Source organism: Nelumbo nucifera, chromosome 1, assembly GCF_055504915.1.
Source record: "Nelumbo nucifera cultivar China Antique chromosome 1, China Antique-T2T, whole genome shotgun sequence".
NCBI classification, from domain to species: domain Eukaryota; kingdom Viridiplantae; phylum Streptophyta; class Magnoliopsida; order Proteales; family Nelumbonaceae; genus Nelumbo; species Nelumbo nucifera.
The window spans coordinates 128877601-128889292 of NC_142649.1; the positions used below are offsets into that span (position 1 = coordinate 128877601).

An 11692-nucleotide genomic window follows, 5' to 3' on the forward strand; every position below is an offset into this window, starting at 1 on the left:
GAGTCTAAGGGTTACTTGATAGAAGTAGGTTTGATATATCTTGGAAGGGAATATTAAACAAATTAGGAAAAACTTCAGCTTATGAAAATAATAAATTATCTGGGTTAATTTAATAAATTGATGTTCATTGGGATGGTTAGGTGGACCAATAGTCTTAGCGCCTTCAATTAGATTGTTGCAAGTTCAGTTATTGATTGCTCTTGTTTTTGTTTCTCTTTTAATCTTTAATTTTCAGCAGTTAAATTTCTTAGATTCAAAATTCGTTTATCCAAATAATTAAGGCTAAACTATAGTTTTAGTACTTATTTTGTTAAATCATCGTGGGAACGATATCTTTATATTACTTGATAACTAGTGCACTTGTTAGGGTTATACAATTATAGCTATCAAGTTTTTGGCGTCATTGCCGGGGATTTAATCCTAAAATAATATTATAACTTGTTAACCTTGGTTAATTTGGATTTTACTCTTTATTTATTTTGTTCAAATTCTTGCTTTGTTCAGATTAATTAGTGTATGATACGCACTAGGGGTGAAGAACTAGCAGAATTTGACCCTGAAATAGAGAGAACCCTTTGCATATTGCAAAGAGCCAACAAAAGTAAAGAGAAAGAGGAGGTTGAAGAAGGCGTCTTAGTAGAAAAAGTTGAGGAAGAGATGGCAGACGAAACAAATCGAACTCTTTTGGACTATGCTTGTCCAACAATTGATGGGGCTACTTCTAGCATTAGCAAGCCAACGATTCAAGCCAATAATTTTGAGATCAAGCTTACAATGATCCAAACGAGTATTCAGTTTAGTGGGTTGCTGAGTGATGATCCTAATGCACACATTGTTAACTTCCTAGAAATATGTGACACATTCAAGCATAATGGAGTTAGCGATGATGCTATTAGGCTTCAATTTTTTTCCATTTTCATTACGTGATAGAGTTAAAGATTGGCTTAACTCATTCCCTGCAGGAAGTATCACTACTTGGAATGACTTGACTCAAAAATTTTTGGCTAAGTATTTTCCTCCATCGAAAACAACAAAATTGATCAATGATATCACTACTTTTGTTCAACTAGAGAGGGAATCTTTGTATGAGGCGTGGGAACGATTTAAAGAGATGCTTAGGAAGTGTCCACACCATGGAATACCAGTTTGGTGCCAAATTCAAACTTTTTATAATGGTATTACTCCATCTAATCGCTCCATTATTGATGCTGCTACAGGTGGCACAATCATGAGGAAAACTCCAGAGGAAGCCTATGATGTAGTAGAAGAAATGGTATCAAATAGCTACCAATGGAATAATGACCAAGCTGATCGAAGGGGAGTGCATCATATAGATTCTTTCACAGCTTTATCTGCTCATCTTGCTAGTTTGAATACAAAATTAGATAATCTCAGTGTTGCAGCAATAAATGTGTCATCTTGTAATCCATGTGACATTCGTGGCCAATTGGGACATATAAACTTTGATTGTCAGGTAGATAATCCTTTTGCTTCACATGAAAGTGCTAATTTTGTTTCTCATGGTGGCAGGTCAAATTTCAACCCTTGTTCGAATACATACAACCCAGGGTGGAGGAGTCATCCAAATTTTTCGTAGAATAACAACTAACAAAAAGCACCCATGGGATTTCAACAACAGCCTCCCCCCCCCCCCCCCCTCCACAAGAAAAGAAGGGAAATTTAGAGGACATGATTTCTAAGTTCATTAATAGTGCTGAAGCAAAGCTTCAAGATCACGAAAAGAGATTCTTAAATCAAGAGGCATCTATTAAGAACTTAGAAGTTCAAGTGGGGCAGATTGTGAACATGTTGTCAGAAAGAAGAGAGGGACGATTGCCTAGCAATACAGAGAAGAACCCATGGGAGCAAGTGAATGCCATTACCTTGAGAAGTGGAAAGACTATTGGCGAGATTAATGATAATGATCAAAATGTTGAGGTAGATGACTCACAAATGGAGATGAAAGGGAGTACACCTAAACTAAATTTAGATGCTATTAAACTTCCTCTCCCTTACCCTAAAAGAGTTCTGAAAGCTAACTTAGATAAACAATTTGAAAATTTTTGAAGGTGTTTAGAAAAATACATATTAACATTCCTCTTCTTGATGTATTGTCACAGATGCCAAGATATGCCAAATTCCTGAAAGAGGTGATTTCAAATAAAAGGAAATGGGAGGAGTGCAAAATGGTGAAACTTAACGAAGAGTGCTTAGCAGTTCTTCAAAATAAATTGGCCCCAAAGCTCAAGGACCCAGGGAGTTTTTCTATTCCTTGCACCATAGGAGATACTGAGTTTGAAAAAGCTTTATGTGATCAAAGTGCTAGTATAAATTTAATGCCATATTCTATCTTTGAAAAACGTGGATTGCATGAATTAACACCTACTACTATTACCTTGCAATTAGCTGATAGAAGTATTAAATATCCTAGGGGAATAGTAGAAGATGTTTTAGTCAAAGTGGGCAATTTTATTATACCTGCTGACTTCATTGTGTTGGATATGGAGGAAGATAGGACAATGCCTTTGATTTTAGGGAGACCGTTTCTTGCTACTGGTAATGCTTTAATTGATGTACAAAAATGTCTACTTACTCTTAGAATTAATGGTGAAAAAGTAGTGTTTAATGTATTTAAAACCATGAAATATCCTAACATAATTGAACATGAAATATATGCAACTGATTGCATTGATGTTTGGGCAGCTGAAGTCAATGCATCTAAATTAGATGATCCTTTAGAAAGTTGCATTCTTAATTCTTGTGAAAATGTGCAGGTCTTGGATGAAGAAATTAAGGAGGTTTTGAACTATTTGGAGGCTGATCAAGAAGGGTTCAAGCCAAGACAAGGAAAATTTTTACCATTGGATGGACCAACCTCTACCAAGCAATTGCGACATTCCATTGAAACACCTCCAGCTTTGTAACTTAAACCTTTATCTTCTCATTTGAAATATATATTTTTGGGAGAAAGTTCTACTTTACCTGTGATTATTTCTTCTAATTTGACAGGTCTCCGAGAGGAAAAGTTGGTAAGGGTGCTCAAGTAACATATATTGGCTATTGGATGGAGCATCGCCGATATAAAAGGGATTAACCCTTTGGTATGCACGCACAAAATCTTGATGGAAGAAGGATGCAAACCCAAGGCACAACCACAAAGAAGGTTAAATCCTAAAATGCAACAGGTAGTGAAGACAAAAATTCTTAAATGGCTTGAAGCAGGTAGTATCTATCCTATCTCTAATTCATCATTGGTAAGTCCTATTCAAATTGTACCAAAAAAGGGTGGGACCACTGTAATTTTAAATAAAAATAATGAATTGACTCTCACAAGAACAATAACTGGCTGGAGGGTATGCATAGACTATAGGAAATTGGATGAGGCTACTAGGAAAGATCACTTTCCTTTGCCATTTATTTATCAAATGATAGAGAAACTTGCAAGGCATGAATATTACTGTTTCTTAGATGGTTACTCTGGTTATCTTCAAGTACCCATTGCACTTGAAGATCAAGAGAAGTCTACTTTCACTTGCCCATATGGAACATTTGCATTTAGGAGAATGCCATTTGGATTGTGTAATGCACCAGCTACTTTCCAACGTTGCATGATGTCTTTGTTTGGTGATTTCATTGATGATTTCATGGAAGTGTTTATGGATGATTTCTCTGTTTATGGATCATCATTCGATGTGTACTTACATAATTTAGAATAGGTACTTCAAAGATGTGAGGAATCTAACCTTGTTTTGAATTGGGAAAAATGTCATTTCATGGTTAAGGAAGGAATAATTCTAGGGCATAAAGCGTCATCCAAGGGCATTGAAGTAGATAAAGCTATAGTAGAACTAATTGAAAAACTTCCTCCACCTCAATCTATAAAGGAAGTTAGGGGTTTTCTTGGGCATGCAGGTTTTTATAGAAGATTCATTAAGGATTTTTCTAAAATAGCTAAACCCTTGACAAATCTTCTAATTAAGGATGTACCTTTTGAATTTGATGATAATTGTTTGCATGCATTCAACACTCTCAAGGAAAAATTGATTCAAGCCCCCATTGTATCAGCCCCTGTATGGGAACTACCCTTTGAAATCATGTGTGATACAAGTAATGATACTTTAGGTGCAGTTTTAGGGCAAAGAAAAGATAAGAAATTTCATACCATTTATTATGCAAGTAGGACCATGAATGAAGCACAAAGAAATTATTCCACTACTGAAAAGGAATTACTTGCAGTAATATTTGCTATTGAAAAGTTTAGATCTTATTTGTTCTTGTCTAAAGTCGTTGTGTTCACTGATCATGCTATTTTGAGATATTTACTTGCTAAAAAAGATGCAAAGCCTTGGCTGCTGCGATGGATTCTACTATTGTAAGAATTTGATCTAGAAATTAAAGATAAGAAGGGTAGTGAAAATATAGTAGCTGATCATTTATCAAGGCTTGATGAAAATTATGTTGAAAACATTAATGATTTTCCATTGCATGATGAATTTCCATATGAGCAATTGTATGCAATTAACATAAAAAATGAACATTGGTTTGCTTAATTTTCTAATTTTCTGGCAGGAAAGGTGATGCCACTTCACTTGACATATCAACAAAAAAAGAAAATTTTCTCTAATGTAAAACATTACTTGTGGGATGAACCTTACCTTTATAAAATTTGTATGGATGGAATGATAAGGAGATGTATTCCTGAGGAGGAAGTACGGAGTGTTATAAGTTTTTGCCATGACAAGGAAGCAGGAGGTCATCATGGAGCATCAAGAACTGCTTCAAAAATTCTTCAAAGCAGTTTTTACTGGCCTTCGCTCTTCAAGGATGTTTACTCTTATGTAAGTGTTTGTGATCATTGTCAAATGACAGGTAATATCTCCCATCGAAATGAGATGCCCTTGAACAATATTCTTGTTTATGAAATTTTTTATGTTTGGGGCATTGTTTTCATGAGGCCTTTTCCTAAGTCTGTTAATAATTCATACATACTTGTGGTTGCGGATTATGTGAGTAAATGGGTGTAAGCATGTGCATATCCAACTAGTGATGCTCGGGTTGTTATTAAATTTATGAAAAAGTTTATATTCACTCATTTTGGAATACCCAGAGCTGTCATAAGTGATGGGGGGATGCATTTTTGTAATAAACAATTCGAGCATTTGTTGAACAAATATGGTGTTATCCATAGAATTGCAACCCCCTACCACCCTCAAACTAGCGGACAAGTAGAAGTCTATAATAGAGAATTAAAACAGATTTTAGAAAAGACAGTTAGTACATCTAGAAAAGATTGGTCCTTAAAATTAGATGATGCACTTTGGGCTTACCGTACTGCATTCAAAACCCCAATAGGTATGTCTCCATATCAATTAATTTTCGGTAAGGCTTGCCATCTACCTGTTGAGTTGGAACATAAAACTTATTGTGCTATCAAAATTTTGAGTTTTGATTTGAAAGATGCAGGTGATAAAAGAAAACTTCAGCTCAATGAAATAGAAGAATGGAGGAATCAAGCATATGAGAATGCCCATACTTACAAGGAAAGAACCAAAGCATGGCATGACTCCCATATTGCAAGGAAGGAATTTAAGGAGGGAGACAAAGTTCTGCTATTTAATTCTCGTCTCAAGCTATTTCCTGAAAAGTTGAAGACCAGGTGGAGTGGACCATTTGTAGTGGCTAAGCACAAACTAGATATGGGCAGTGAAGATGAGTTAGGCATGGAGAAAGATCGAGATATCCCTTCTACGTCAAATGCGCCTCCACAAGCTGATTATGGAGAACAATTGCAAAGGCTAGAGCACAAGCTTATCAAAATGGAGAAAAATTTGGCAGCCTATTTCGCATCTGTAGGATTTCAACCATCCTCCCCACCTCGCCGTTCAGGGAAGTCCCCTTAATTTTTTTTCTTTCTATTCCACTCCAAGTTATGGGTGAGCTTCTTTTATTTTTTGATACATTAGGGACAATGTATATGTTAAGTGTGGGGGAGGGCACTTGATAATTTTTATGTTAACTCTAGCATGCTTTAATCTTCACCTTTTAAACTTTTTTTTTTTTTGAAATTTCTACTCCTTTAAAACTTATTTTTGAATGACTTCAAATTATCATGAATTATGTGCTTAGGTTGAAAAGACAAGATAGGATACAAGCATGAATAATTGAATTTTTTTTTTTTTTTGCTAAGATAAGTATCTCATCGTTTTGAATGGTCAATTTAAAAGAAAAGTGGGCAAGATTCAATACAAATTTAACCCTTATGTGAGCTTTTGAGCCAATGAGCATTCTATCATTTTTGCTCTAATTATTTTTTCCGTTGAGTGATTGTCAAACATAGTTTGATTATTCTAGAACTTGCTTTGTTATGCATGTTGAGACCACATTAATGAGTTCATGGATTAGAATAAAAAGAGTTTATGTTAGCCATTTTGAATTCGTAAAAAGCCTGCCCTTATTTCATTTTCCCTTAGAATAACCAAGTTGAGCCTTATCCCCTTCTTTGTTTAACCATAACTATGTCACTTTAAACCTCTTCATTTTACCTTTAACCCTAAGATCAAGGGATTAGTTGAATTGCATGAAATTTGTAATGCTCTTGTGAAATTTGAAGAAAGATAGTGCAAGTTGTTTTTATTTTCAAAAAAAAAAAAAAAAAAACATTGCCTTGATTGCTCTAGTTGTGATGTGATTACAAGAGAAGTTGAGATGATTAAAGTTGAAATTCATGAAAGTTAATTTGATATATTTCCCTTGATCATTTACACCTAAACTCCTCTTTATCAAACCTAAACCCCAACCCCATTTCACCTTATTCAAAACCCTTTGATTTTTAATACATTGAACTCATGCTTAGTGGTGGAGATGTGATATATAAGCAAGCTTATGATAATAACATTGTTTTGACTTAAGAATCTAATGATACCTTAAACACTTTGAGCATAGAGTGAAAACAATGATAAGGTATTTGAATCTTGTTGCATTTTGATTTTAAAAGAGATTGTTAAGACAATGAGTGCTTATTTTAGTCTTAAAAAGTTCATTCTATGAAATGCTTGTTTTCCTTGATTGTTGATTTGACTTGGGTTCATGAGGAATGGTGATTTGAGATTGTTTTTTGATGAGTTAAGGAGGAGAAAGAAGTGGAAAATGGAAAGATTATTAAGTTTGGATTAAGGTACGCTTGAGGACAAGCATCATAATTTGATAGAGTGTAAAGTGTATATATTAATTGTAGATAATTCCCTTTAATTTTGACAGAAATTGTGCTTAATTTATAAATTAAATTTAAATTTCATATTCAAGGAAGCCAAATTAATGTTGCAGGTAAGATGGGCTTGGAATTGAAGAATTAAATATCAATTGGTAGAAATTTCAATTTATGGCGCAATTTTTAGTGAAGATTAGCGGGCACGCCTTACCAGTACATGTCTGATGGTTTAATTCAAGAAATGAGCGAATTTTCAGGCTGATTCACCTCAAGAAGTTCCTTTTATTTTGGAAGGACAAGCTGGCAGATTCGATCTATATCTGGGTTCTTATTTTTGTGCTGTGAAGAGGAAGTTATTTAAGAGAATTCAAACCCTATCTTATAGGAGATAATTTATAGGGAATCCTTATCTTTCCAGCATGATATATAGAGAGAGTTCCTAAAGAGAAAGGGGAGGGGGCGGAAAAGGAAAAGGAGACAGACAGCTAAACGGCTACAAGGAGAAAACAAGCTCAACGTTTTCAATCTCAAGGGCGACATCATGAGTTCTTCCTTGTACCTTGTTTGTTTAATTTCCTTTATCATGAACTAGTTTATTTGTAGCTAGGGCTATGGAAAGCCTAACCATGACAATGGATTGATTTTTATTTAATTTAACCAAGTTGTTTTTATTTTCATATTGTCTATGAGTTATTATGCGGAATGCAATTAGGAGCTTAGCCACCTCTTAGTTGATTTGGTTTATGTGAATGAATCGGAAGGGGAATTCATATAATAGACTAATTAATTCATAATGTGAATTAAATGGTATGCAGGAATATATATACATGATTCATCTGATGATATAGGTTTTTCATAAAACTTAATGCACTTTCTATCTCGAGAACTCTAATAGAGGAGTCTAAGAGATACTTGATAGAAGTAGGTTTGATATATCTTGGAAGGGAATATTAAACAAATTAGAAAAAACTTCAGCTTATGAAAATAATAAATTATCTGGGTTAATTTAATAAATTGATGTTCATTGGAATGGTTAAGTGGACCAATAGTTTTTATGCCTTCAATTAGATTGTTGCAAGTTCAGTTATTGATTGCTCTTGTTTTTGTTTCTCTTTTAATCTTTAATTTTCAGCTGTTAAATTTCTTAGATTCAAAATTCGTTTATCCAAATAATTAAGGCTAAACTATAATTTTGGTACTTATTTTATTAAATTCTCGTGGGAACGATATCTTTATATTACTTGATAACTAGTACACTTGCTAGGGTTATACAATTATAGCTATCAAAAGCTTTTTGTGAAAATGATGAAATGGGTGATTGTATCCAGCCCCCTCTATGGTCACCCATGTAAACAGAACAGCCAGTTCTGCAAAAATTGAAGAATTGATGCGCCTTAGCACAATAGACAGTTCCACCAGGCTAACTGTAGTAAGTTATCCGTGGAAACGGCCAACCCCCTATTTGATATCTGCTCATTTAAAACTTCACTTTCTGTACCTGAAAGGTAGCTACCTTGCTGTGATGTTCTTCAATTGTGGTATTCTAGCAAATAGGAACCAATCGGCCTGTCCGTATCCTTGCATCTGGCAGTTCATGAAAGAAAGTGGCAGCACCATATATAGTTCATTGTTTGGGACATTTTTTATATATAGGCCCCATTTTATGACCATATATAACTCCAATTCATTCGGCTAAAATCTTGTACCTTTGGCCCAGCCAAGAAAGAATCAAAGGATTGATATGTATTCTTCAAAGTTTAAAGCACGAAGTCGACAAGTAGAATATCAAAAACTAATTACCCTGTCATAATACTACATCAACGGGTTTCATCGGTTTCATTGTGAAAACGTTTAGCTAGTAGTTACATGAACAGGAAATCTAAGAATGTGCAGTTGGGAGCGTAGTTTGCAAAGTTATCTGTCAATTGATGCAAAGATGTAATAATGGATGCCACGGACAAAATTGGCAGGTTTTTCAATGAGATTGCCATACTTCTTGGTGTTAAATAACTCTGGCTGGATGAGTTATAGAGGTGAAGATCGGGCTTCTTTTGGGTGGTAAGTTTTTCTTGCAGCTAAGATTATCTCATTAGAACCATCAAAATCATCAATCCTTGGCAAGCAGAGAAACTGGCAATTAAATAAGGGATTGGTTTAGCCTCCCAAAAGGTGCAAAACTCTTCAGTGGGGGAGAGAGCTAGTGAATGTTCCAAAGTACTTTTTTTGTACTGCATGCTAAGCAATCTGAAATTCCTGAAGCTCATTTGCATTGGCTGCCATCATTGGAATTCGGATGGTTCTCCCCCGGGGTGGCTAAAAGAGTTCAATCTTGGCTCTGAATCTAGTAATGCTGAATGTTCTATTCCCTGATTTCAGTAGTGCTCGATCTTTATGTGGTTTGGTGTAGGTTTGTTTCTTTGAGGTGGATTCAATATTGGTCTTTTTCTCTGTGTCTGTTTCTGTGGTGTCTGTTATGATCTTTTCTATAAAAATTGTTCTTAATCAAAACTGCTAATGGCTCTAACATATCCTCCAAGTACTTCCAAAACTAAAAAATTGTACAGTGACTTTGAGTATCACTTCCGATTAAAAATAGCAAGAGATAACCGATGCTAGACAAAAATACAATTACAAGAAAAGGCTCAAAACAATATGAAACTAAGATATTGAAGGAAATTTTTCATTAATGAACTGATCCAAACTTGGAAATCTGAAATAACTGTCCAATTTGCATCCCAAAATCAAATTGCCAAATGCAATTTGTTTGTCGATTCATATTTATACAAAAGATAGGCAATGGCAATAAACTTTTCATATCTGATTGTACTGCACAGAATATGCTCTTCAGACAAGGAGTTCCGACTTTAGGCCTGAATCTGGATTTATATCAATCTGATGGCTGATTATGTTTCTCCTTCAGCATCGTTTTTGTTCGTGAACCCATTGAATATTCTCATTGTTAGATAAAGCTTATAAGGAATCTCAAAATGCTGATCCCTACAAATAAAATTAATTGAAGAATAGATGCAATCTCCCACTTTATTGGTATACTCACTTGGATGACTGTGAAGAATCAAGTTGCATTGTTACAGGCCCATGGTTAACCAAATTTACCTTCAAAAGTGATCCATTACAATTTCAAGTCAGGATACTTGTCACTGTTGAAAGTTTCTTCAAGTTTACTGGCAGAGCAGGCTTTACCTTCATCATTGCCCCAAATACACCGTCTGTAAGAAAACAGATTAGTGGGAAATGGTCAGAAATAACATTTTTAAAGAACAATAGAACAAATGATGGCATGGGAGATACTAACATGTCCTACAACATAAAACCATTGTACGGCAGATGGAGATAATTTCAGAAATTTTGTGGGAAGTGATGTATGCAGTCGTGTTGTTACATAGCATTGAAGAACATCGGATACTCAGTTACATAACATTAAGCACATGCAAATAATTTATCCAAGGGGCAGTGATGTATGCAGTCATATAGTGAAGCTACACATAATAATTCATGGATTTGTTAAAAATTCATCCAGATTCCAGAGTTGTATGAAAAACAGAAAGCTTTTGTAAAATTTTTCCATACTCCTATTCTTTTCTAGTTGTTTTCATTCCTGCCCAATTAAGGTATTAAACTATGAAGGTTCTTTTTATTCTCACAAAATTAATTGAATGATTCAACGATATTTAACTTCACAGAAGCCTACTGGATATTGTTTTTCCAAGTTGTAGAGCACTTGAGGTTTTTTGATAGATGGTTTCTAAAGACTAATCAAGTGATCATGTGAGCTCTGTTTAGTGTATATAGACTTTTTGATCTTCAAAAATAAAAAAATAAAAAAATCTAAAAAGATGTATTTTTGATGTTCATATTGTGAGTGGGTACTTTTTAAAGACCAAAAAATTTAACAGACCTCACCTTTTAGATTTAACAGACAATAAATATATATATCAAATAAATAATTAAACAGACCTCACCTTTTAGATCTCTCTTCTCATGCTCGTTCATCGTATTACACGGTTCAAACTGCAAAACTGAACCAAACCAAATCGAATTTGTGGTTTGATTCGGTTTGGCTTATGAATTTTATAAACCGAATCAAATCATAAATCAAAATTTTATATATATAATGAATATTTGATATATAAATATTATATACAATATATCTAAATGGAATGCGTAAAATTATAAATATATAATAAACTCTTTATTTTATAATAAAATAATAAATAAAAGTTTTAAGTTTTAATTTTTAGGGGAGCTATTTAGGCTTTCTAATTGGGTTAAGCCCAAAAGAATCACAGAATGGTCCAAAATCCCCAAACCATATTAGAAACTGCACAAAACCATAATAAAATGGTTTGGTTTGGTTTCCGTACCAAAACGGTTTGATTCAGTTTAGAAACTTCTCAAACCATAATTTACCAGTTTAGCCTGAAATCTTCTCCAAACCGCACCAAACCGACCATGAACACCCCTAAT

The 11692-nt window shown here is 34.3% G+C and overlaps 2 protein-coding genes and 1 non-coding gene across 3 annotated transcripts; 2 read left to right on the forward strand and 1 right to left on the reverse strand.

Annotated features, from left to right (window-relative positions):
- Window positions 1-1033: 1033 nt before the first annotated feature.
- Window positions 1034-1140, reverse strand: LOC148803817 (small nucleolar RNA R71). Its single transcript, XR_016081627.1, has one exon. It is a non-coding gene; the product is annotated as a small nucleolar RNA R71 (small nucleolar RNA).
- On the forward strand, window positions 1112-3094 carry LOC148803818 (uncharacterized). The gene is made up of 4 exons (XM_088897924.1): window positions 1112-1530; window positions 1713-1938; window positions 2121-2920; window positions 3010-3094. Exons 1-4 carry the CDS (start codon window positions 1112-1114, stop codon window positions 3092-3094), a joined length of 1530 nt encoding a protein of 509 aa, XP_088754050.1.
- A 28-nt stretch (window positions 3095-3122) lies between these two features.
- Window positions 3123-5900, forward strand: LOC148803819 (uncharacterized). Its single transcript, XM_088897928.1, has 4 exons — window positions 3123-3692; window positions 3783-3912; window positions 4570-4869; window positions 5464-5900. Exons 1-4 carry the CDS (start codon window positions 3123-3125, stop codon window positions 5898-5900), a joined length of 1437 nt encoding a protein of 478 aa, XP_088754054.1.
- Window positions 5901-11692: the final 5792 nt, after the last annotated feature.